This window comes from Mobula hypostoma, chromosome X2 (genome assembly GCF_963921235.1).
Source record: "Mobula hypostoma chromosome X2, sMobHyp1.1, whole genome shotgun sequence".
In the NCBI taxonomy this organism is placed as follows: Eukaryota; Metazoa; Chordata; class Chondrichthyes; order Myliobatiformes; family Myliobatidae; genus Mobula; species Mobula hypostoma.
Genome location: NC_086129.1, coordinates 25,318,629 through 25,344,504, shown reverse-complemented (window position 1 = coordinate 25,344,504; position 25,876 = coordinate 25,318,629). Strand labels below are relative to the sequence as shown.

The following is a 25,876-nucleotide window of genomic DNA, read 5'->3' as shown; positions in this document are numbered from 1 at the left end:
TCAAATAAAGAGGTCAAAATAATTTAATTGAAGTTAAAATAAACATAAAAAGTTCAGCTGAGAAGCATGTGTAAAATGGATGGCTTAAAATAGTTATAATAAACAGCTTAACAATTGATTAATATATGTTAACTTGCAGGTAAACACTTTAAATACATCTGACATTACAGCATGAACCCAGCTGTCTCTGAATAATCATGCCTTCGTAGTTCAGCATAATTAGCAGTAGTTACTATGGAAACACAGGGAAACAAATTATGGGCTTTTGGGAGGGAGAGATATTTAAAATGGAGGCACCAACTTGATCAGCTGTGATCTCTAGCCTCCAGAGGTTTGGGGAGACACAGAATGGTGATCCCCATCCCTCTGCGCCTATGCTGTGGGATGAAACAAAAGAGCGCATAAAGAGTAACTTCCTTATTCCCTATCTCTCTCAATTTGTCCGTATCTTATTCCAATAGTCTCCTCTCAATGCTCTCACACATACCCTTTTTTTTTAAAAAGAAACACACCACCAGAGAGAATGAATTAAATACATTATAAAATAATGTATCTGAAATAAAACCATACCTGTGAGAATCCCTGCAGCATCTGACGACCCTGTGACATCTGTCTCAAAGGCTAACAACAGAATATCTTTCAGGAAGGTGAGTCCTCATAAGGCATCAGGCCCTAGTGATGTATCTACCAGGGCACTGAAAACCTGTGCCAACCAACTGGCGGGTGTTTTCACGGACATCTGCAAACTCTCACTGCTGCAGTCGGAGGTTCCCACCCACTTCAAAAGGGCGACACTCATACCAGTGCCCAAGAAGAGCAGACTTCAATGACTATTGACAACAGCACTCACATCTACTGTGATGAAGTGCTTTGAGAGGTTGGTCAAGGCCGGTGTTAACTCCTGCCTAAGCAAGGACCTGGACCTGTTGCAATTTGTCTATCGCCACAATAGATCGACTGCGGATGCAATCTCACTGGCTCTCCACTCGGCCTTGGTTCACTGGACAATAGCAGCCTATGTCAGCCTGCAGTTGATTGATTAGAGTTCAGGGTTCAACACGATCCCCTCAGTACTAATCAACAAGCTTCAAAAGCTGGGCCTCTGTACCTCCCTCTGCAACTGGATCCTTGACCTCCTCACTGGGAGACAACAGCCTGGGCGGATTGAAAATAACACCTCCACTTGACAATCAACGCCGGCATACTTCAAGGACACGTGCTTCACCCATGCACTACTCTGTCAGGATTGTGGGGCCAGTCACAGCTCAAATGCCCTCTATAAGTTTGCCTAAGGCACAACTATTGTCGGGAGAATCTCAGATGGTGACAAGGAGGCATACAGGAGTGAGATAGATCACGCAAACACGAGGAAATCTGCAGATGCTGGAAATTCAAGCAACACACATCAAAGTTGCTGGTGAACGCAGCAGGCCAGGCAGCATCTCTAGGAAGAGGTACAGTCGACGTTTCAGGCTGAGACCCTTCGTCAGGACTAACTGAAAGAAGAGCTAGAGTGGAATTGCAACAACAACCTTGCACACAATGCCAGTGAGACCAAGGAATTGATTGCAGACTTCAGGAAGGGGAAGACGAGGGAACACACACCAGTCCTCATTGAGGGATCAGTAGTGGAAAGAGTGAGCAATTTCAAGTTCCTGGGTATCAACATCTCTGAAGATCTATCCTGGGCCCAACACATTGATGCAATTACAAAGGCGGCACAACAGCGGGTCTATTTCATTCGGAGTTTGAGGAGATTTAGTACGTCACCAAAGACTAGCAAATTCCTACAGATGTACGGTGGAGAGCATTCTGACTGGTTGTCTCACTGCCTAGTGCGGAGGCTCCGAGGCACAGGACCGAAGGGGGCTTCAGAGGGCTGTCGACTCAGTCTGCTCCATCGTGGTTACAACCCTCCCCACCTTCGTGGCCATCTTCGAAATGTGGTGCCTCAAGAAGGTGGCATCCAGCACGAAGGACCCTCATCATCCGGGACGTGCCCTCGTCTCATTACCAGCATTAGAGAGGAGCTTTAAGGTGCACACTCAATGTTTTAGGAACCACTTCTTACCTCCCTGCCATCAGACTTCTGAAAAGTCCATGAACCCTACCTTATTAATTTGCTCTCTTTTTGTTATATATTCTTATTGTAACAGAGTGATTTTTATGCATTGCACTGTGCCGCAGCCACAAAACAACACATTTCATGACATTCGTTGGTGATAATAAACCTGATTCTGATTATCCTACTCAATGTCCAAATTAATAAGTGCAAGAAATTACATTAAAATTAAAATCCTTGGTGAAGAGGGTTAATGGACCTGAAGCATCATCTGTTACTCCCTCTGGATACTGCCTGACCTGCTTGACTATCCTCAGCATGTTCTGCTCTTATTTCAGATTAATAGCACAGGCAGATTTTTTCCTCAAGGCGTCATTAAACTGGGCCGGACAGATCAATTGTCACTGTTCTGGCGCAGATTAGTGTTATGGTGTCGGTTTGCTGGCAGTGGAGCATTCACCCCTCATGTGTTTGTCCTTTTCAGCCCCTGAGGTTATCAACCTCACTGCTCAATGCCACTTTGATCAGCAGCCGAGATGGCAATGGTGAACCACAGCAACATTTTACGGGCAGCTTACAAAACTTCGAAATATATTGCTACTGAACTACTCTCACTGCAACCTGTAGCCTGTAATTTCCCTTTAAGTAACACACACAAAATGCTGGAGTAACTCAGCAGGGCAGGCAGCATCTATGGAAAAAAAAGTACAGTTGACGTTTCGGCCCGTTTTACATAGATGGTGCCTCTCCTGCTAGGTTCCTCCAGCATTTTGTGTGTGTTGCATGGATTTCCATCTTTGCCGATCTTCTCTTGTTTCCCTTTAAATAATGCACTTTTGAACCACCTAAACAAACTAGCGATTTCACCATCTTCCGAAGAACTTAGTAAAACTAATTCTCAAGCAAGCGGACAAAGGTACATCACCACAGTTGAAAGAGAGGGAGGGGGGAGGACTCCAAGCCAGACTAAAACAACGGAGAAAGGAACTCCCTCTATCCAACATCTTGTTAGCAAATGTATTGTTGCTGGAAAACAAGATTGAGGACCCAAGGGAAAGACTGTTGTAACAGAGAGAAATGAGGAATTGCTGGGTTCTGTGTTTCGTGGAGACATGGCTCACTCCAGACAGGCCAGGTGTGTTGGTAAGACCTGAGAGCTTCTCGATAAACAGATGAACCAGACTGCTGACTCAGAGACGGTAAAAGGTGGGGGACTGTGTTTCATGATAAACTCTTTGCGGTGCTCGGACACAGCAGTCCTATCACATTCTTGTTCCCCTTGACCTGGAACATTTAACAATTAAGTGCCGACTGTTCTACTTGCCAAGAGAGTTCTCTTCTGTGATCCTGCCCACCTTTAACATACTGCCAAAAGCCAATGTTAATTAGGCGCTTGAGATATTCAATGCTGCCATCAGCAAACAAGAAACAACCTACCCTGACACCTTTCAAATCATTGTCAGGGACTTCAATCAGACTTGTTTGAAGAAATTTCTGCCCAATTACCATCAACGTAAAACCTTCAACACAAGGGGTCCCAACACACTTGACCACTGCTGCACTCCAATTAGGAATGGTTACTGTTCCATGCCTAGACCGCATTTTGGCAAATCTGATCACTTGGCTGCCCTTCTCCTACCTGCATACAGGGAGAGGTTAAAGAGCAAGGCCCCAGGGATAAGGACAACAAAAAGGTGATCGCAGGAGGCAGGGGAGCAGCTATGGGATTGCTTCGAGTCAGTGGACTGGGCCATGTTAGGGACTCTGAGGATCTGATTGAATACACCACGGTTGTCATGGACTTCATAGAAATAGTCATTGTTGAGTGCATTCCCACAAAACCATTCAGAGTCTTCCCCAACCAGAAGCCCTGGATGAACCCATGAGATCCAAAATCTGCTGAGGGACAGATCAGTGGCATTTAGGTCTGACGACCAAATAAGGTACAAGAGGTCCAGGTATGACCTCTGGAAAGCCACCTCATGTGCAAAGAGGCAATTCCAGACCAAACTTGAACCACTGAAGCATCTGGCCCAGATGGGGTACCTGGCCGAGTACTAACGACCTGCGCTAATCAACCGGCTGGTGTGTTCACCAATACCTTTAACCTCCCGTTTCAGCAATCTGAGGTGCACACCTGCTTTAAGCAGGCTTCAATGATACATGTGCCAAAGAAGAACATGATAACCTGCTTCAATGACTAGTCCAGTAGCACTTACATCCACTGTAACGAAGTGCTTTGAGAGATTGGTGATGAAATATATTAACTCCTGCCTGAGGAGTGACTTCAATCAGCTCCAATTTGCCTGCCATTCACAACAGGTCCACAGCAGATGCCATTTCATTGGCTCTTCACTTAACCCTGGAATATCTGGACAGCAAAGGTGCATACATCAGGATGTTCTTCATATACTACAGCTTGGCATTCAATACTATCATCTCCTCAAAACTAACAAGTTTCAAGACCTGGCCTCAATACCTCCTTGTGCAAATGGATCCTCTATTTCCTCACCTGCAGACCCCAGTCAGTTTGGCTTAGCAAAAACACCTTCACAATCTCCATCAGCACAGGTGAACCACAAGGCTGTGTGCTTAGCCCCTGCTCTACTCACTTTACACTTATGACTATGATGCTGAGCACAGCTCCAATGCCATACTTAAGCTTGTTGATGCCACCACTGACGTAGGCCAAATCAAAGGTGGTGATGAATCAGCATATAGGAGGGAGATTGAAAATCTGGCTGAGTGGTGCCACAATAACCTCTCACTCAATGTCAGCAAGAACAAGAAGCTGACTACTAACTTCAGGAGGAGGAAACCGAAGGTCCATGAGCCAGTCCTCATCAGAGGTGGAGAGAATAGCAACTTTAAATTCCTTGGTGTTGTCACTTCAGTGGATCAGTCCTGGATCCAGCACGCAAGTACCAGTACAAAGAAGGCTCAGCAACACCTCTACTTCCTCAGGGGATTGTGAAGATTCGACATGACATCTGAAACTTTGACAAGTTTCTATACATGTGTGGTGGAGAGTATATTGACTGGCTGCATCTTAGCCTGGTATGAAAAAACAGATGCCTTTTAACAGAAAATATGGCCCAGTCCATCATGGGTAAAACCCTGTCCACCACTGAGCACATCTACATGAAATGTTGTTGCAGGAAAGCAGCATTATCTTCCATTATAAAGGCCATGCTCTCTTCTTGCTTCTGCCATCAGAAAGGTGGTACAGGAGCCTCAGGACTCACACACCAGATCCAGGAGTAGTTACAACCCCTCAACCATCAGGCTCTTGAACCAAAGGAGATAACTTCACTTAGCTTCACTCACCCCATCACTGAACTGTTCCTACAGCCTATGGACTCGCGTTCAAGGACTCTTCTTCTCATGTTCTCAATATTTATTGCTTATTTTTTTTTCTTTCGTATTTGCACAGTTCATTGTCTTTTACACACTGGCTGTTTGTCTGTCTTGTTGGGTGTGGTTTTTCATTGATTCTATTGTGTTTCTTGGACTTACTGTGCATACCACACGAAAACAATCTCAGGGTTGTATATGGTGACCTGCAGAATATGTACTTTGATAACAAATTTACATTGAACTTGATCTCCCAATTTCAATTGTCTACATACACCTAGACTGTGGGTATACTAGATCAGTGGTCCCCAACCACCGGGCCGCGGACTGGTACCGGGCCGTAAAGCATGCGCTACTGGGCCGCGAGGAAACGATATGATTTGGCGATAGGGGTCAGCTGCACCTTTCCTCATTCCCTGTTACGCACTGTTGAATTTGAACGCATGCGAGGTCATTACCTACGCGTCATCCATGTCAGCGCGGGAAGGAGATCGAGCTTTCAAAAGACGGCCAGCTGAAAAGTATGTTTGACATAACATCTCTGCCGGCATTCTGGATCAAAGTCAAGGCTAAATATCCTGAGGTAGCCACAAAAGCACTGAAAACGTTGCTTCCATTTCCAACATTTTTCTGCAATGAATGCAACGAAAACTAAATTGCGGAATACACTGGACATAAGGAACCCCCTTCGAGTATCGCTGTCTCCCATCACCCCTCGATAGGACCGTCTTGTTGCAGGGAAACAAGCCCAGGGCTCCCATTGATTCAGTGATATTGGTGTGTTGCAATGATTTTATATGTTCATACGGGGAAAATATGTGCTGTGTGTTTCACATCCAAACATTACTTAAAATGTTATGATGCTATTGACTTACTTGTATAACCATATAACAATTACAGCACGGAAACAGGCCATCTCGGCCCTTCTAGTCAGTGCTGAACGCTACTCTCACCTAGTCCCACCGACCTGCACTCAGCCCATAACCCTCCATTCCTTTCCTGTCCAAATACTTACCCAATTTTTCTTCAAGTGATAATATCGAACCTGCCTCAACCACTTCTACTAGAAGTTCGTTCAACACTTACTTCAAGCTCTCGTGTCCACCCCTGATAATTGACTTATCGTATATTCATGTGAGGAAAATATGCGCTGTGTGTTTAATATTAAATTTGTTAGATAAACCTTTTTAGAAACAAAATTGAGTGTATTAGCCACTTATCACCTATATTCCGGTCGTGATTAACCACACCCCCCCCCCGAACAGAATTGCCAAAAACGATTCGCAAGAAAAAGAAATCGGCACGTACATGCATGCGCAGGTCACGCATGCGCACTGGTGCCCGCGCAAGGCTTCATGGTCATTGAAGTCTTTCTCAGGGTAAGCTCAACGTATTTGACTGCTACTCTTGTCCATTGGCAACCCTACCACCCCCTCTCCCCCCGGGGTCAGCCGGTCCGCAAGAATATTGTCAATATTAAAGCGGTCCGCAGTGCAAAAAAAGGTTGGGGACCCCTGTACTAGAGTGTTCAGATCAAAACTATGATCTTAAATAATTTAAATAATATGGTTGGGTTTGAGTGGCCTATTCCTGTCCCTAATTCATATGTTCATATTCCACAGAAGGGTGAACTAAGTACATAAACACTCAGGATTAACAGCCAGAGGAAAGTATAGGGAGGATGTCAGAGCGAAGTATTTTACACAGAGACTGATGGGTGCATGGAACGCATTTAAACACATTTAAAGAAAAGCCATCAGTCTGAGCTGATAGAGAGGGGTGGAGACAGAGGGGGGGAGGGAGGGATAGAGAGATAGAGAGATAGAGAGATAGAGAGATAGAGAGATAGAGAGATAGAGAGATAGAGAGATAGAGAGATAGAGAGATAGAGAGATAGAGAGATAGAGAGAGATAGAGAGAGATAGAGAGAGATAGAGAGATTGCATGAGATAGTAAGCCTGGATAGACTTCTCAACCATTAGAGGCATCACAGTCATGCCCTCACCCATGATCAGCACATGTGCAGCTGAGCAAGAATTGCTTCATTGATGATCAGAAACACAAAGACAAGCCAAATCATTATGTACTTCACTGGGATGGTGAGACTGTACTTAAAACCCCAGTGGGAACAATGGAACCACCTTGGGACAGACCAATTATCAAACTTTGAGCTTCCCTTGTCTGCAGAGCTCAGTAACTCTGTGTGAGGCAGTTATCTCCCTTGTTTTCTTGCCGTTTCAGCTGGGAAGCACACTGAAGCCAAGCTTTGGATTATCCTGTGAAGTCATATGTATACGATAACAACAAGGAAACTGCCTGCAGAATTCCAAGTGGCAGATTCTGTAAGAAAAGCAAGTCAGTTGCTAGGCACGATGTCTAATGAACTACTTTGGAGCCACTTTATGCTTCTGCCAGCTGCTCAGAACTTGCCAAGGATCAGCCTTTGAAAATAGTAAGCATGCATTCTGATTTTAAACTGCAACCTAATTTCTAGCTCTGCACCATGGTATTATAGCAGAATGGTGACGCTTCAGGACTGATGATAGTGAGCCCTACGCCTGTGGGCATGGGTTCTAATTTCAACCTGGCAATGTGAGAGTTGGAATTTGTTTATTAAAAATAAATCAAGAAATTAAACATTGGCACAGGGGAAAAAAGTACATTTTGCAAAGCTGTAGATTGTTGTTTAAATAAAAAATGCAAAAATCAAGTCTTATTAGGAAGAAAATCTAGCTTTATCCATTTGGCTCCAGCCCATCACCAACATCAACGTGTTCATGTTGAATCTTGAGCAGAATCCTGAACTGCAGAAAATGAGGCCTTCAGCAGGTCAGTCATAATCATGGAACTGCAGGGCAGGCTTGACGAGCTGAGAGGCCTAATATTGTCCTATTTCCTTAAGTTCTTTGTTTTCAAATGGTTTTCCATACCGCTCTGTAAATGGCAGGCAACACATATCATAAACGCAAGATAGTTTTTTTTAAAATCACTTGCATTATTTTCTTATCTTCCAGCATCCTCTTCCTAGAATGATACCAGCTACCTTCAACTGTCTCATACAAATGGCTGTGTCCAGTGGCTGACTCTAGATTATGGGAGCTCAGACAGTGGTTTCCAAAGACGTTAACAACTTTCGACAGCTGTACCATGAAGAGCATTTTGACTGTTTGCATCACCACCTGGTATGAAGGCTCCAAAGCACCAGAATCAAGAGGGTTGTAGACTTTGCCAGCTCCATCATTGACAAAGACCTTGCACCAAAGACATCTTCAAAGGGCAGCGCGTCAAGGTGGCATCCATCATTAAGGACTACTCATGACATGCCCTCTTCTCATTACTACCATTGGTGAGGAGGTACAAGAGTCTGAAGACACACTCTTCTGAAGGAACAGATTCTTCTCCTCTGCCATCAAATTTCTGAATAGCCCATGAACACTCATGGGTGGGGCTATTTGTAGACACCTGGAGTAAATGATCAGGCAAGTTGGAGTTGACTCCCTTAGTAGAATGAGCTGCTTGTAATCACCAGACTAAGTGAAGAACTGCAATCCTATGATAACCTGTCTTTGGGGATGCAGATAATCAGGTGATTCAGATTCTCTTTGGAGCGATGGAGAATGGAAAGCAACTTGATAGAGGTGTACAAGATGAGTAAGAGGTATGGATAGAGCAGATGGCCAGAGAACTTTTCCCCCAGGAAGAGTATCTGGCTATCCACTCTACTGTATATATCACTCTCTATGTAAATAAGAAGGCATCAGTGCACAGAATGCACTGCCAGGCAAGGTGGTAGAGGCAGACACATATGCAGACATCCCACCTCTCCCGGAAGTTCTGGGAGTCTCCCACATATTAATAGTGGCTCCCTGATGCCCGCAAATTATATACAATATCACGGAAATATATTTTTTTGAGAGCAAGCAAGCGAGAGCAAGAGAGAAAGCGAGAGAGTGCGCCAGCGACCACAAGACAGCGCGAGAGAGAGAGAGAGCGCGCGCGCGAGCGTGCCATAGCAGTGTTCCAAAACAAAAAAAACAAAACATACTTCACCCCAGACTACACTAAAGTGTACCCCTGCCTAATAGGGGTCAAAACAATGACAGTGTTGCTCGCTGCACTGTTTGCAACAGTGACTTTTCTATTGCCCATGGTGGGTTAAGACTGTAAAAGACATGTTGAGGTGAGTTTAACAGGTGTCATTTGTTCATTAGCATAGCTAACGTTATTTAAACTAGCTGGCCAGCTGCTAAGGAGCTACTCTATTGCAGACATCCCACCTCTCCCGGAAGTTCTGGGAGTCTCCCACAAATTGATGCTGCAACCTCCCTGAAATGAGTTTTTGCAGGGTGGGATGTCTGCATATGGATCATGTAACAGACTCATAGATAGGTACACAGATGAAAGAAAAATGAGAGGGAAGCATTAGATTGATCTTGGAGTTGGTTAAAAGGTTGGTACATCATAGGCCAAAGAGCCTGTACTGAGCTGTAGCATTTTATGTTTAGTTTGATGATGACACAAAGGTTGGGGGTGTTGTGAATAGTGTGGAGGGTTGTCAGAGGTTACAGCGGGACATTGATAGGATGCAAAACTGGGCTGAGAAGTGTCAGATGGACTTCAACCCAGATAAGTGTGAAGTGGTTCATTTTGGTAGGTCAAATTTGAATAGAGAATATAATATTAATGGCAGTGTGGAGGATCTGAGAGATCTTGGGGTCCCTGTCGATAGGACACTCAAAGCTGCCGTGCAGGTTGACAGTGTTGTTGATACTCTAGAGAGAGTGCAGAGGAGATTTACAAGGATGTTGCCTAGATTGGAGGGTATACCTTATGAAAATAGGTTGAGTGAACTTGGTCTTTTCTCCTTGGAGCGACAGAGGATGAGAGATGACCTGATAGAGGTGTACAAGATGATGAGGGGCGTTGACTGTGTGGATAGCTAGAGGCTTTGTCCCAGGGCTGAAATGGCTAACACAAGGGGGCATAATTTTAAGGTGCTTGGAAGTAGGTACAGAGGGGATGTCGGGGGTAAGGTTTTCACACAGAGAGTGGTGGGGCATGGAATGCACTGCCAGCGGCGGTGGTAGAAGCAGATACAATAGGGTCTTTTAAGAGCCTTTTAGATAGGTACATGGAGCTTGCAAAAGTAGAGGGCTATGCATTAGGGAAATTCTAGGCAGTTTCTAGAGTAGATTACATAGTCGGTACAACATTGTGGGCCAAAGGGCCTGTAATGTACTGTAGATTTCTATATTCTCCATTCTATTATTGGAATTTAATCATATTTATACACAGTTTTATTTCCCTTTTTAAAATGTTACACAGTATCATAATATACAGTCTATATTTCTCAGATAAGCTTAAAGGGATTGCAGGAAACACTGCTCTGGTCATGTGAAAGAAAGCACAGGAATCAAGGCCAAGCGGGTTGGAAACTGGAACTCCTGTGAGTTGGATAGCATACAGGAGTCAAGGCACTGCTTAGTGGAAGGAAGCACGGGAACGGGAGCCCTGGCAAGACAATAGGAGTGTAGCCAACATAATTTGGTGAGCCAGATGCCAATCATTCAGTATTTCCAAATGGTCAGATAGCAAACTATCAGAGTTTTACAGTGGTGGAAATATTACACTCAGTGCCCACTTTATTAGGCACCTCCTGTATCTAATTGTAATGGACTAGATTTTTGAGTGACTGTATCTTACTGATATCTTATATGTGCTTGCTATATTATATGGACTATAGGTGCCTTGTGCTGTGTATGACTATTGGTAATTGTTTTGCACCTTGGCCCCAGAGTTACACTGTTTCATTTGGCTGTATTCATGGGTATTCATGTATGGTTGAATGATAATTCAACTTGAACTTTGAACTATGAACAATGTTCATGGTCTTTTGCTGCTGTGGGCCATCCACTCCCAAGTTCAACATGCTGTGAGTTCTGCACACTACTGTTGTAACACGTGGTTATTTGAGTTACTGTCGCCTTCCTGTCAGCTTGAACCAGTCTGGCCATTCTCCTCTGACCTCTCTCATTGATAAGGCGGTTTTGCCCATAGAACTGATGCTCACTAGATGTTTTTCTTTTGTTTTTCACACCATTCTCTGCAAACTCTAGCAGTTTCTGAGATACTCAAAGCACCCTGTCTGGCACCAACAATCAATCTACGGTCAAAGATCACCTTTCTTCTCCATTCTGATGTTTGGTCTGAACAATGACTGAACCTTTTGACTATGCCTGCATGCTTTTATGCAATATGTTGCTGCCACAGGATTGGCTGATTAGGTATTTGCATTAATGAGCAGGTGTACAAGTGTACCTAATAAAGTGGCCACTGAGTGTATGTCAAACATCAGACAATGAAAGCCAGCAAGGAACCATATCCAATGGGACTCCCAACACCTTGATACTGCACAGAGAAGGAAGAAGCACCAAGAAAATTCTTCTTGCACCAGACATTTCCCAAGCTACAGGATTCAAGTGCTCACCTTTATTACAGTTTTTATCCCAGAATTCTTCATATGGATGCAGGTAGGGTAGCATTTTCTGCGGTAACTTTGTAACATCCTGACCAAAGCTGTTGATGTTGTTTCTATTTATGTTGTTCTTCAGCAACGGCAAAGGGCTCTGGTCTGGAGTCATCTGGACACTGCAGTTGGAAATGGTGGAGTGCTGCGGAGTGCTGAACGTTTTCAGATCTTTCCCTTTAATATCGGTGCTGAACGTCCCATTCAGGCTGTTGTCAGACAACAGAGTGGGGCCTTGGACTCTCAAAACTGGAGTCTTCTCAAATGAAGAACCTACAAGGGAAAGAGGCAGGTTCATCAATGAACAGCCCAAAGCTTCTCAATCCACTACCGATTACCACAGCAGAGCAGTGTAATGACCAATTTGAGCCAATGTTCTGCCACTAAATGTTGGAGACCGGTGTCCTGTTTGGTTTATACCAAAGCTTCCAATGACAATGATTGGATGTTACTTTTGGGAGAAAAGGTAGGGAATTTTTGAGCAAGAACCTGACCTTTAGCCATTTCAAAAATGTTTACCACTAACCAAGGAGGAACTATGCCGAACTGAGATAATGCAAAGGTACAACATCAATTAGGTCATAGGGAGCCATGGAAACTAGGCCCTTTGGCCCACCAAATCCGTGCAGACAATCAAGCACCCATTTACACTAATTCCACTCTAACCTCATTTTATACTCAGCAGGTTGGGCAGTATCTATGGAGGGAAACAGACAGTCACGTGTCAGATCGAGACTCTTCATCTGGACAGATCTAGTGCAGACGATGGGTCTCGGCCTGAAACATCAGCTGTCCAAATACCTCCATAGATGCTGCCTGACCTCTGAATTCCTCCAGCACCTCGGTGTGCTGCTCTGTATTTCCAGCATCTGCAGTCACTTCTCTCTCTCATTTTATCCTTCCCACATTCTAATAAGTTCCCTGCAGATACTACCATACACTTACGGGCAATTTACAGTGTCCAAATCAACCGACCAACCTGAATAGCTTTGGGATGTGAAAGGACCCAAAGGAAACCCATGCAGTCACAGAGAGAAAATGCAAACCCAACATACAACATCAGAGGTTTCGAGTGAACTTGTGCTTCTGGAGCCGTGAGGAGCAGCTGTACCAAGTGCACTACTCTGTCCCTCATTGTTCTATCCTCTATATCAAATTGTCAGTCTCATCAAACATCCCTAGCTGAGCATCCATTAAGAAGCATCATGTGTTAGCGATTTAGTTCCAAACACAGATATATCAAATATTTGTGTCCACCAAAGGGTTAATGCTGGAGGACAGACAACTTAAAACACTTTGATTCTATCTATCTACTCCAAATTCATGACAAATGAAACCCACAGCAAAGCCTCAAGTTTATGTAAGAGTACCAGGCTCAAGATGCTGGGCTGGAACTCTCATTCCCATTTCCTGCAATAGCCAACCTCACATCCACTGGGTTAAGCTACTTAATTTCACAAACACAACTGATAGCAAGTAGAGTGAAAAACCAATTTCATATTGAGAGAGTGGGAGAGACCAGTGTGTGACTAAAGCCAAATCAGCTCTTAGAGACCCATATCTGAGAAAGAATGTGATGGTGTAGGAGGGGTGTCCAGAGACTGTTTATGAGAATGATCCTGGGAATGAAAGAGTTAACTTATGAGGAACACTTGTTGGCTCCGGGCCTGTAATCGTTGGAGTTTAAAAGTGTGAAGGAGGAGCTCATTGAAGCCCACTGAATATTGAAAGACCTACAGTAGATAGATTGGATGTGCAGAAGTTGTTTCCAATAGTTGGAGACTCCAGTACAGCCTCAGAATAGAAGAAAGTCCCTTTAGAACAGAGATGAGGAGGAAGTTCTTTCACCAGAGGAAAGTGAATCTGTGGAATTCAGTGTCATAGACAGCTGTGGAGGTCAGGTCACTGGGTATATTTAAAGCAGAGGTTGATAGGTTCCTGATTAGTAAAGGCGTCAAAGGTTAGGGGGAGTCAGTGGGCCGAATGGCCTAATTCTGCTCCTATGTCTTATGCTCTAAACCTCTTCATGCTAACTGTCTCACTATAAACGCACTGGACACCATGAGCACCTGGTTTCTAGAGATTCATACACTCATGCATCACAAAATGGCTATTCAGACTACGGTGCTTGAAACAACCCCTTTTGGTGAATGCAACTCGATGGACTGAAGAGACTATTTACATTCTGTACTGCTCGATTTAAAAGTCTCACTCGCCAGCTCCTTCCTCCTATTAATCTCCCTTTCTAGTAATATCCAGTTCCCATTTGAAAGTTGCGACTTATGAGTATATGCATGATTATCGGTGAAAAATACTTGTCGTAAGGCTGTCATCCCTTTAAGGATCGAAAGTTTTGACTCTCTGCTCTCTGGGCAGCAACGATACATGTAGAATGTTCCAGAAACAGCCTGTAAAGAGCCTTTGAATAAGCTATACGCATTGTGTCTGAGCTCCAAATCCCATCCACCCACTAAGCATGCACAGTTTACACCACTGAATCTGCATATAAAACCATTTCATGCTGTATTCCACATCAAAACACCTCACTGCGAGAAAGAAAAAAATCCTCTTTAATCTCCTTTTGCCATTCATCTTAAACCTGTCAGCACTGGCTAATATTTCCCCAATCACAAAGAGTCATGGAGTTGTTCAACACAGTAAGAAGTCTGTGCTGATTTTGTGCCCAGCTACACTAGCCCCATTTGCCTGGATTAGGTCTGTGTCCTTCTCTGCCTTGCCTCTCTGTGTCTCTGAAACTTAGTGACTGTATCTTATTCCACCACTCCTCCAGCAGCTTATTTCTGACCCTAAGCGCAACTGTGTGAAAAAAAAATCCTCCTCCTCCCCTCTCAGGGGATAAAGTGATATTTATGTCTCTTATAGTTTTAAATATATTTAGCAGGTCATCCTTCAGTCTCACTTACATCAGGAAAAGCTAGCCCAACCTATTCAATCTCCACACATAAACTAAAGTCCTCCAATCCAGGTGATATCCTGGTGAATCATCTCAATGCTCTCTCCAACATATCTTTCTGATAGTGTGGCAGCAAGAACTGCACACAATTTTCCAAGTACAGTTTAATCATTGGTTTATATAGTTGCTACGTAACCTCCTGAGGCTTATATTATATAGCCAAGCATCCCAATTACTTCTTCACCACTGTATCCACCCTTGGTACTACTTTCAGGGAGATACGTACTTGAACCCCAAGGTCCATTTAACATTCATTAGTGCCTTACCACTTACTGTAGATACTTTGCCCCTATTTAAATTCCCAAAAATGCGTCACCTCACACTTTTGGGGATTAAATTCCATCACCCAAGTTTCTCCCCAACTTTCTACTTCATCTATATCCTACTGTTGCCTTAGACAACCTCTCGCACAATCTGCATCACCATCAATTTTTGTGTCATCTGCAAACTAACCATGCCTCCTCACATCCAAGTTATTAATACACAATCACAAGCAAGAAAGGTCCTAGCTTCCAAAATCCATCACAACTTTGGACATTCTCTTCAACCTCCACTTAACTATCTCAGCAGTAAGAGAATGAGAGAAAGCTGGAGTATTTTTGGGCTTACCAGGCCTGAAGAACAAATGTGGCTTTGTTGTGATATGCTTTGTGGATCACTCTTACCCATTTCTCGGTATGTCTGATTCTCCCAGCTGTGCAGCCAGAGAGGACGGGTACTGCTGGCACTGAGGTTCTTGGAGCAGCTGTTTGATTTCCAAGAGTTTGACAGCCAAGGAGAATCAATGAGGTTCATCCTAGATTAAAGCAAAAAGGTTGTCAGGTCAGCTGCTCTGTGGCTTCTGGGCTGGTTTATTTTTATTGTCACTTGTAGCAAGCACGTCCTACATACTGTTCACACAGATCAAATCATTACGTAGGGTACTGAGGCAGAACGAGGTAAAACAATAACATTGAAGAATAAAGTATAACAGCAACAGAGAAAGTGCAACACAGGTAGACAATAAAATGCAAGATCAGAAGCCCTCCAGTGAAAAATGATATCGTATCCATTAAATAGGGGCCATGGACAATTCTGATATGATGGAGAATGGACGTGAAAGCACAGAGGAACACCTGGAGAAATTTCTGAAATGTCAGTTCGCTGCTGTTGTTACTGCGCGGTCGGGAATCTTCTGAAGGGAAGACCTCAAAATCTCCAGCTTTGTCTGCTGTTGGCGAACGAGATTGAGGTCGAATCGTTCGGACAGAGATGGCGCTCAGTACTTGGTGTCGGAGAGCTGATCGGAGGCTCGAAGTTTTCGGATGACCCAGAGTCGGACTGTGGTCGGGTATGGCAGGGAGAGTTTTTCTTCCTTCTCCCGTCTGTGTGAGATGTGGGACATTTGAGAGACTTTGAACTTTTTACTGTGCTCATGGACTTCTTCATCAAGTTATGGTATTGTTGCACTGCTGTAACTATATGTTATAATTATGTGCTTTTGTTAGTTTTTTCAGTCTTGGTCTGTCCTGTGTTTTGTGATATCACATCGGAAGAAATATTGTATCATTTCTTAACGCATGCATTACTAAATGACAATGAAAGAGGACTATGTGTCTTCATAATCTAAGAATGAGATAGTTTGAGATCAAGAGTCCATCTTATCATCCAAGAGGTCCACTCAAGAGTGTGATAAAAGCAGGATAGAGCTGCCCTCGAGCCTCGTGGTACATGCTTTCAGGCTTTTGCATCTTCTGCACGATGGGAGAGGGCAGAAGAGAGAATGTCCAGGGGTGGGGTCTTTGATTATGCTGACTGCCTTACTGAGGCAGTGAGAAGTATAGACAGAGTTCAGAGGGAAAACTGGTTTCCACGGTGCTAAGCTGTGCCTACAATCCACTGCAGTCAGGTCACGTGCAGAGCAGTTGCCAAATCAAGCCATCATGCACCCAGATAGGACAACAAATGCAAGCACATCGAGGGACATGGTGAAAGGGCAGGTATATGGGGTTGGGTGGGATCCGGGATCAGCCGTGATGGAATGGCGGAGCGGACTCGATGGGCAGAATGGGCAAATTCCGCTCTTGTGCCTTATGGTCTAAACACTCACCCCCCATCCTGGTCCAGCTTACCTGTGCTTGATGATAATGTCTTCATTAGCCAGCCGGAACATGCCTGCAGTTCACAAATAAACATGAATTAGTTAGACAGAAACAGCCCTTTCTCCACGCGGGACTTCTAGGATAGTCTGGCCAAGTTTTGTGCCGGGTGCATACTTAAGAATTATAAAATCATGATAGCACCACTCAGTGCTGAGTTTTGCAAGAACAATCCAATAGTTCGCACTGCCCTGGCTCTTGTTACACTGCAATGTCTGGTCAACAGATTCCAACTAGAATGTGGATAAAATGTAACAGTGACGCACTCTAGGTTCGGTACCAGAAGCAGGAAGACTGATATTTTGTTTTATTACCATTTTGTTGTTGTTGAGCAATTATTAAATTTCCTATCTAAAATGCACATAAAACTGAAAAGCATCCATGAGTGAATTTGGCTACTATATCCACAGATTGTCAAATCAAATCAATATGATTATAAGATCCCACAGGCTAACTGATGTGCTGAACAGTCTTCTAAACAAGTTATAGAGTCATACAACACAGAAATGGGCACTTTGGCCCATTATGTCCAGGCAGACCTTTATTGCCCCTTTACATCAATTCTGTTTCTCTGCATTAGAACTGTATTCTTCTATATCTTGCAATTAATACTGTGATAATTAACTCTGTTACAAGCAGTTAGATACATGCCTGGTTTGGACAAGTGACAGAGGTCCAGTTTGAAATATAACGCATACCACAATACCCTCAAGGCCTTAGTTTAGAACCTGTTATGGTTCCATTTTACAGCCTTCTTCATCTTTTCTTCTGTCACTTTCAGCTTAGAGAATAAGCACTCATGTCTCAATGTTTGGTATCTGCACTGAGTCTTTATTTTAAAAGGAAGGCAGTGTGGCGTGGCATCCAAGCTGGAGTCGATGCTGCCCCCCAGTGTTCACTTGACAGAAGACAAGCTGTATTGAGTTCAACTGCAAACTGCTGCACAGTCATCGACTCGGAGTCTTGGACTATATACTTTTCGTGTGACTGTATTTTACTAATATCTTATATGCGCTTGCTATCTTATATATGCTATATGTGCCTTGTGCTGTGTGTGACTGTTGGTACCGTGTCTTGCACCTAGGCCCCGGAGTAGCGCTGCTTCGTTTGGCTGTATTCATGGGTATTCCTGCATGATTGAATGACAACTGAACTTGAACTTGAAAGGAATTTTCTGTCTGAGACACATTATCAGCAGAGACATAAAGAGCAGTCACTGGTTCTCAAACTGCCAGGGCCGCAGTCTGTCGCTTGTGCTCCACCTAGTGGTTAGTCATGGAGTAGAGTTTGCTTAATAGTGTGGTCTGAGAAATGGTTAAGAGGATAGAGAGATATTGACGTGCACGAGTGGGAAACAGGAGTGATGGAGAAATCAGAGATTATGAGAGGGATTGATAAAGAGAGTACAATGTTTAGAGATGGAAGGTAAAAGGAGAGAAAGGGAAAACAACTGAATTCTGGAGGATCTCAGTGGGTCAGGCAGCATCTATTGAGGGAAATGGACATTTTACATTTTGGGTAGAGACCCTTAATTGGAAATGGAACAAAAGAGGGGAGATAGCCAGGATAATAGGGTAGGAAGGAGGGGGTGGATAATAGGTAAATCCAGGAGGGGGAGGGGGAATAGGAATGATGTCAGAAGCTGCGAGGTGAAAGGTGGTGTCAGATATGACAGCTCAGTAGATTCTGGAATAAAGGGGGAGGTGGTAAGCAGGGTTACCAGAGAAAAGAATGTGTGGGTGATGAGAGGGCAGTGAAAGGGAAAGGGAAGGGGTGATGGGGCCAGTGGAATAAGAAAAGATAAGGAGAGGGGACGAAGGAGAGTGAACACTGGAGGTTTGAGAAATTAATGCTTAAGGAAAAGACGGATGGTATTTAAAGGTGGAACATGGGGGTGCAGAGAGACTGAAAATAAAGTGAAGAGTAAAACAAAAAGAGATAAAGGGAATAATATGTTTTGCATTTGCTTCAAAATTACTTCACCAGGCAAAAACAGTTCATTGAACTTAAAAGATGACCGATCTCAAAATATACAAGAGTCTGACCCTCAATATAGTTGGGTTACATCAACCTGATTGTTCTCATCTCAAAGTTTATCCTTCCCCAAGTCTCTAGCTTTAAAGTGTACAGTGATGCTGATGATATATGGCATCAAGTCTCTCTTACTTTTGCTCAGCTTGTGTTTCTCCTGGATGTGACCCCGTCTGGTACGGCGACAGTACAAGCACACACTGAGCACCATCAGGATGACCCAGATCACACTCCCAGCACTTGCAATGAAAACCGGCCGCCTCACGAACTCCAGCACCTGACTAAAGATCGAAGACTCCGATGATGTCTCCTGACCTGAGGGGTCTAAGATTTAAAGATAATGAGTTAAAGATTCACAGCAAATGGCTGTTGTTAAACTGAGACTTCTTACATCTAGAGGGGATATTCAGTGTGTTTTACAGGCACATCATGTGAACGTCCAAAAATAAAGCTTAGCAAAACTAACTTCGAGGCCTAGCGTTCGGGGTCCTGTCATTGATGAGTACGCAGTTCGAGGCCTGGTGTTCGGTGATCGGCGGGTCCTAGGGTTGATGCCGAGGATCAAGGCCCAAGGGATAAAATGGAAATCTGCAAGTCAGGGCCTGTTGGACGGAGCCCCACGTCTACGAATCTCTGTGAGTCCACTGGAGTAGTCGAAGGCCCAATGTCTGCATGTCCGAGTCTGAATCCGAGTACACTCGAGGCAGGAGGGCAAAGACGACAGCCTGGCTTAGGGTTCAGAGGACTGTGCATGTGTATGGGTGGGAGGTAGGGCTGGTTTTTGCTGTTGTTGTTTTGTTGCTTGTTGTGTTTTATTCTGCCGAGCATTGTGGGCATAATTTGTTGCTGCTGGAATATGTGACGGCACTTAGCGGCTGCCCACAGCACACCCTCGAACGTGTTAGTTGTTAATACACTTCACTGTATTTGTTGATGTACACGTGATAAATAAACTTGAATCTTGAGAACATTCTCAGCTCACTCATAATTGTGCATCACAAAATAAGTTCTTCCCACCATATCCAACAAAACCATACAACCACCACAGAGATTCATGAATTACTTCAGACAAATACAAATACCACTCTCTAGAGCCAGTAACCAGTCAAGTGTTAAATGTTAAACCACAGAAGTTTCAGCTGGTCTCAGTGGGGCAAGTTTCCTGAACAATCAGAAATAATTGGACCATGGGTATACTGAACTCAAAGAGCTTCTGTGGATTTTCAGGCAAAACTGGGCTGTTATTGGGAACATGCTTATAGTGGAGTGGTGTAGTGATGATGCTGGAGATGATGTAGTGATGAGTGTCAGGAAAGATCGGGTGGGTGGAAAAGACCAAAGTAAATTTAAGAGGCTGTGATTCTTTTGTGGGACAAAGTAACAGTGGTAACAATAAGAGCTAATATTTTAACCAGGTATCTCAACCTGATAAATAACTTGAAATGCTAGTGAAATAGACCTGTGCACAAAAGAGAAATCACCGAGTCGTTCCTCTTACCTCAAAAATAAAGGCAGAGTATCAAAATGTTCAATTGACAGAGGTTCAGTGAGGTTTCAAGACCTTGGTTTGGACTTCTTCAAACTCTGTGCTGTAGGGTTCTCCATCTCTTCTCATGTCCCTGTCATCTCAAATCCTACAATAACTCAGAGGTGGAAGAGAAAACCTAATGCCAATCCTTTGATCAGAGGGTGAGTGGGTCGTTCGTGATCACAATGATCACTGCAGGCACAAACTCTTCCACCGCGGTTTCAGCCATGGTGAAGAGATCAAGGCTTCCGCGTGCAAGTTCCATTCCAAAGATCTGAATACAAATGTCTAGAATGGTGCAGGGCTACAACAGAGCAGAGGGTAGACTGTACTTTCAAGTGAGATATCAAAATTGCCCCCCCTCACCATTCCCCATTCTCATCTCTCACCTTATCTCCTTACCTGCCTATCACCTCCCTCTATGCTCTTCCCCCTTCTCTTTCTTCCATGGTCTTTTGTCCTCTCCTATCAGATTCCCCCTTCTCCAGCCTTTTATCTTTTTCACCAATCAACCTCCCAGCTCTTTACTTCAACCCTCCCCCTCTCTCGGTTTCACCTATCACCTACTACCTTGAACTTCTTCCTCCCCTCCCCCCACCTTCTTATTCTGACTTCTCATCTCTTTGTTCCAGTCCTGATAAAGAGTCTTGGCCTAAAACGTCTACTGTTTACTCTTTTCCATAGATGCTGTCTGGTCCGCTGAGTTCCTCCAGCATTTTGCATGTATTACTTTGATTTCCAGCATCTGCAGATTTTCTCTTGTTTCTGATATCAAATTTAGATCCCATCTACTGTCAAAAATGCATGTAGAATCTCTCATTACACTATTCAAAAAAGAATACTGAAGTGGTTCCTGGTGCCTTGCCCAACAGCAACTGGGAAAATTTCAGATTCTGCTATGAACAAATCGGCTGTTGCATTTCCTAGATAATAATTAAAATGTTGCAGAACATCGTTGGGTCATGAAAGGTGCTAAATACAGTCTTCCTGAGCTGGCAAACATTTTTTCCCCTGGTTGGTGAAAGAAAATCAAAACAGAAGTACAGATGCCAGAAATCAGAGATAAAAAGTGAAAATGTTGGAAACACTCAGCATGTTAATCAACATCCGTGGAGGAAGAAAAAAGAGGTAATTTGAATTTGAATTGACTTTATTTCTTACAACCTTCACATACATAAGGAGCAAAAGTCTTTACGTTATGTCTCCGTCAAAGTCAATATTTCATCAAAGTCAAGGAAGTGATGAAAACAAGCCTTAAGGAAGAAGGAGGCGAGAAAGAACAATGGGCAGATCTCCGACCCTATCAAACATATTTTGTTTGTCCTAGCTATAACACGACACCCACGATTTAAAGTTAATTTGTTCTGATGAACAGGCTTCAACCTGAAGCCGTATTTCCAATTCTCCTTCTATTTTTCTTGACAAGATACAATGATTTTACTGTTCTAGATCTGTCATATTGTTTGTTATTCGGCATCTATCTTGAAGGACGCTCACCATCCAGGACATACCCTCTTCTCATTACTACCATGAGGGTGGAGATATAGCAGTCTGAAATGCTCAACATTTTAGGAGCAGTTTCTTCCCCTCCACTGTCAGATTTCTGAATGGGCCACCAACCCAAGAACACTACCTCACTGTCTGGCTCTCATTTTGCACTATTTAGTTTTTCTTATTGTATCTTATAGTACTTTTATGTAATTTACTCACTGCTGCAAAAACATTTCCCAGCACATGTCAGTGATAATAAACCTGATTCTGAAAATTCTCCCATCTGATATCATCCAGTGCTTGCGTTTGTTAGTTTTATTGTATCCTAGTTTTAACAGGGCTGCACATGTAAAATGGGTTTAGGACTATTGGCATGATATCCTGGGAGACTGATGGAGATAGATGAGGGAGCTGACCGTGTAATGCATACAATTCCTGTTTCCCTATTTTCAATTGAGTACCCAACATGATGTGAAATAACTCTGTCTCAATCCTCCACTGTAGAAGGAATGATAGATGGTTGTTTTCTGTTCAGCTCATTATAAAGCCACAGAACAGCACAGAGAGAATCAACAATGAATAAATGAATAGATTTTTCATTATTTAAAAAAAGATGAGATTGCTGCATTTAATAATCACGTAATACAACCTTTTCATGACTTGTGCAGGCTCTAATCTATCCCCTGTGAGATTAGAATTGCCCAGAAAGCTTCAAACATGTATATCATGCAAGCAGCATTTAATATCCAGCTGAAGGAGCTGAAAATATCAGACAAAAGTCTCATATTTGTGCACAGAACATCACACAAAAACATTGAGGTACTTCCCAAACAATTAACTGTTACCACGTGGTCACCCTGTCACACAAAAGATGGTGGTTTTTATCTTTGTACGGGAACATCATGAGAGTTACGAATGAGCATTTGCTGTTGCTTGCCAAAAGAGATGGGTGCAAATGGAGGGAGAAGGGACTGCTTTAAGATGGCTTGCTGAGTGGGTGGGTGGAGTTACTACTGGGGAGGATGAAGAAGTAGAGCTGGTGAAGGGAGAGAATGTTGCTGATCAAAGGAAGAGTGTCCTGGTTGAGGACGCAATGGGGTTGAACTCTACGGCTAGCAAGAGGAAGGCTATTGGCATATGCTTGCTCCTCTTTCACTCATTCTGCAAGATCCCTCACGTGCACCTCAACTGTTACCCTTAGTAGTGCAGCTGATATTAATAGTGCACCTACATGTTAACTTTGAGTGCTTTATGTCTCTAACACCAACACCATTCAAGCCCACCCATTCAGAAAGATACTCCATCTTTCTTTTACTCCACCAGTAGATTACTTTGCATCTTTTCTTCATTACATGCCACTGACTATATCTTTGTTCATTCATTTACCTTGTCTGTATCCCCCTGAGGGCTCCATGCAGCCTCCTCACTACTCATACTGACACCTACAGTAACCTTGTATCGTCAGCAAACCTGGGAATATTCCTCTTCGTCTCTTTAACTACATCATGTTAGTTTGTCAACTGCTGCAGCACCAACAGCACCCAACAACACAGCCCTGCAACCCGGGAATGGCTGATCTAGAACACAGAACAGTAAAGGCATGAAGGGCCCTTCGGCCCATAATATTTATACTGACCATGATATCCATGCTGGCAGACTCTAGATCCCTCCATTCCCTGCATGATCATGTGGTTACTATCATACCTACTTCCACCATCACCCCGACAGCACACTCCAAGCACTCTCTGTAAAATACTTATCCTCTCACACTTAACAATTCTACTCTGGAGAAAAGACTGAGTATGCATGGCCGCCATAATTTGATATACGCATCTCTATCAGATCTCGCCTCAGCCTCCAATTCTCATTCCTACTCTCTATTCTCTCTGAGCTTCCGTCCAGCCCAGTGTATCATCTGAATCCCACACACTTTAATTTTGCTTAATAATCTCTTGTAGGGAAACTTAAAGGCCTATTGAATCTCTGAACACAACACATCCACTGGTTCCCCTTTATTTATTAGGGAGCACGTCTTATGAGCAAAGTCTGAGTGACTCGAGCTTTTCTCTATAGAGTGAAGGAGGGTGAGAGGCGACTAGGTAGAGGTGTGTAAGATTATAAAGAGGTATAAAAAAAGTGGACAGCCAAAGCCTTTCTCCCCAGGGTGTAAATGACTAATACAAGAAGGCATAGTTTTAAAGTGATTGGAGGACAGTCCATCCTGTACAAGATGGCACCAGCAAACAATGAGATCGACTGCTGACAGTTTACAAATGACTTCTTTTACTACTCCTTCTTTCAAATGTGATTTTACTACTAAGCTGAGTGCAATTGGAACTCTGATTTACATTTTGATGGTGTGCTTTTGGGGCTAATTGAGCGATCGAGTGCTTTGCTATCTCCAAGGGAGTTCGGTGAGGTTTGCCTCAGAGTGTATGGCCTGGAGATGGAGCACGAGCCCATGATCGATTCCATTGCTTCTCTCTGATTGAGGTGTCAAGCAAGGTTGAAGTCAACGAGGACAAGAGCGGAGGTCGGGCGGGTGTTCGGCAATGTCTGTCTGAATTGACCGGTATTCCTCTCCCGCTCGCTAGCTGCTGTCGGAGGAAAGTGCAGGAGCCGTGGGATCCAGGTTGCAAGGATTGATCGGCGAGGCTGTGGACTCATTTTGGGGGACTTTGAGGTTCATGTTGCACATGTTCCTGGATTCTGGTTACTCTTTCATTTACTTTTTTTTGAGTGGTTTGATCGGGGTGATAGATGTGGACTGGGGTGCCTTTACGAAGAATGGTTCCATGGCCTACAGTGGCTAGCGGCATGGCGCTGAACTGAACTGAATACTGCTAGTTTGATGTTTAATATTCTATGCGTTGTTCGCTCGCTTTTTGCCATTTGCGCAATTTATTCTCTTTTTGCCATTTGCGCAATTTTGTTCCTTTTTTTTGCCATTTGCGCAACTTGTTCTCTTTTATCGCGTGTTGAGTGTTTGGTGCTTTCTTGAATGTGCTCCACGGTGTTTCCTGTGGCTGCCTGCAGGAGGACGAACCTCAGAGTTGTGTTCTGCATACATGCTTTGAATCTTTGAACAAACAGGCTAGCAGGAATTCTGTGCCTCACAGAGTAGGGAGGATCATTTAACATCAGCAGAGATACAGTCAGTAATGCAATGAGCTAGGGAGTGGGGTTAATGATCCTCACAATGTCGACTAATTTAACAGTAGAAATACAGTGGGCTATGGGGTTCTGTGGGTCTACAACACCCTTACAGATAAAGATATACCTCAAATTCATTTAAACAAGTTACAATACTACAGGCTCTTGTGTATTATCAGAGAGAATGAGAAGCAAAGCTGGCAGTAATGTATCTGTGGCCTTTCCCGTGTACTGACCTAGGTAGACGTATTGTGGTTCGGTGTGAACTCCCACTCCAGCACCATTGATCGCTGCGATCTGCACACGGTACTCAATCCCAGAATTCATTGTGGGGATCTCCAGCTGGTGTGTACTGCTGTTCACTGTCCAATTTCTGTGATGCTGTGTGTCATTCCCCAAACACCAAACCTAGCACCAAGCAGAGAGAAAAAAAGAACAAACGTATTATACCAATTACACAAGAAGGAAGCAGGAGTCGGCCATCTGGCTCTTCATGCATGCCCTGCCATTCAATATGATCAGGCCTCAGCCTCTTCTGTGCCAGTTCCTCATTAGCTTCAATATGCAAATCTTTCAAAAACTATTCAACACTCCCTGATCTAGACTCCTCCTGTGGTGA

The 25,876-nt window shown here is 43.7% G+C and overlaps 1 protein-coding gene across 3 annotated transcripts in view; it reads right to left on the bottom strand.

Annotated features, from left to right (window-relative positions):
• The window catches only part of robo4 (roundabout, axon guidance receptor, homolog 4 (Drosophila)), a 113,633-nt gene that overhangs the window by 25,679 nt on the left and 62,078 nt on the right, over positions 1–25,876 (bottom strand). For 2 of the 3 annotated variants that reach the window (XM_063038288.1, XM_063038289.1), the window contains exons 10-14: positions 25,494–25,665; positions 19,221–19,409; positions 17,028–17,070; positions 15,582–15,712; positions 11,904–12,215 (exon numbers count right to left, since the gene is read on the bottom strand). In XM_063038288.1, the coding sequence (XP_062894358.1) occupies positions 11,904–12,215; positions 15,582–15,712; positions 17,028–17,070; positions 19,221–19,409; positions 25,494–25,665 (847 nt within the window). The remainder of the gene's footprint in view (positions 1–11,903; positions 12,216–15,581; positions 15,713–17,027; positions 17,071–19,220; positions 19,410–25,493; positions 25,666–25,876) is intronic. The other variant, XM_063038290.1, reaches the window with a different exon arrangement.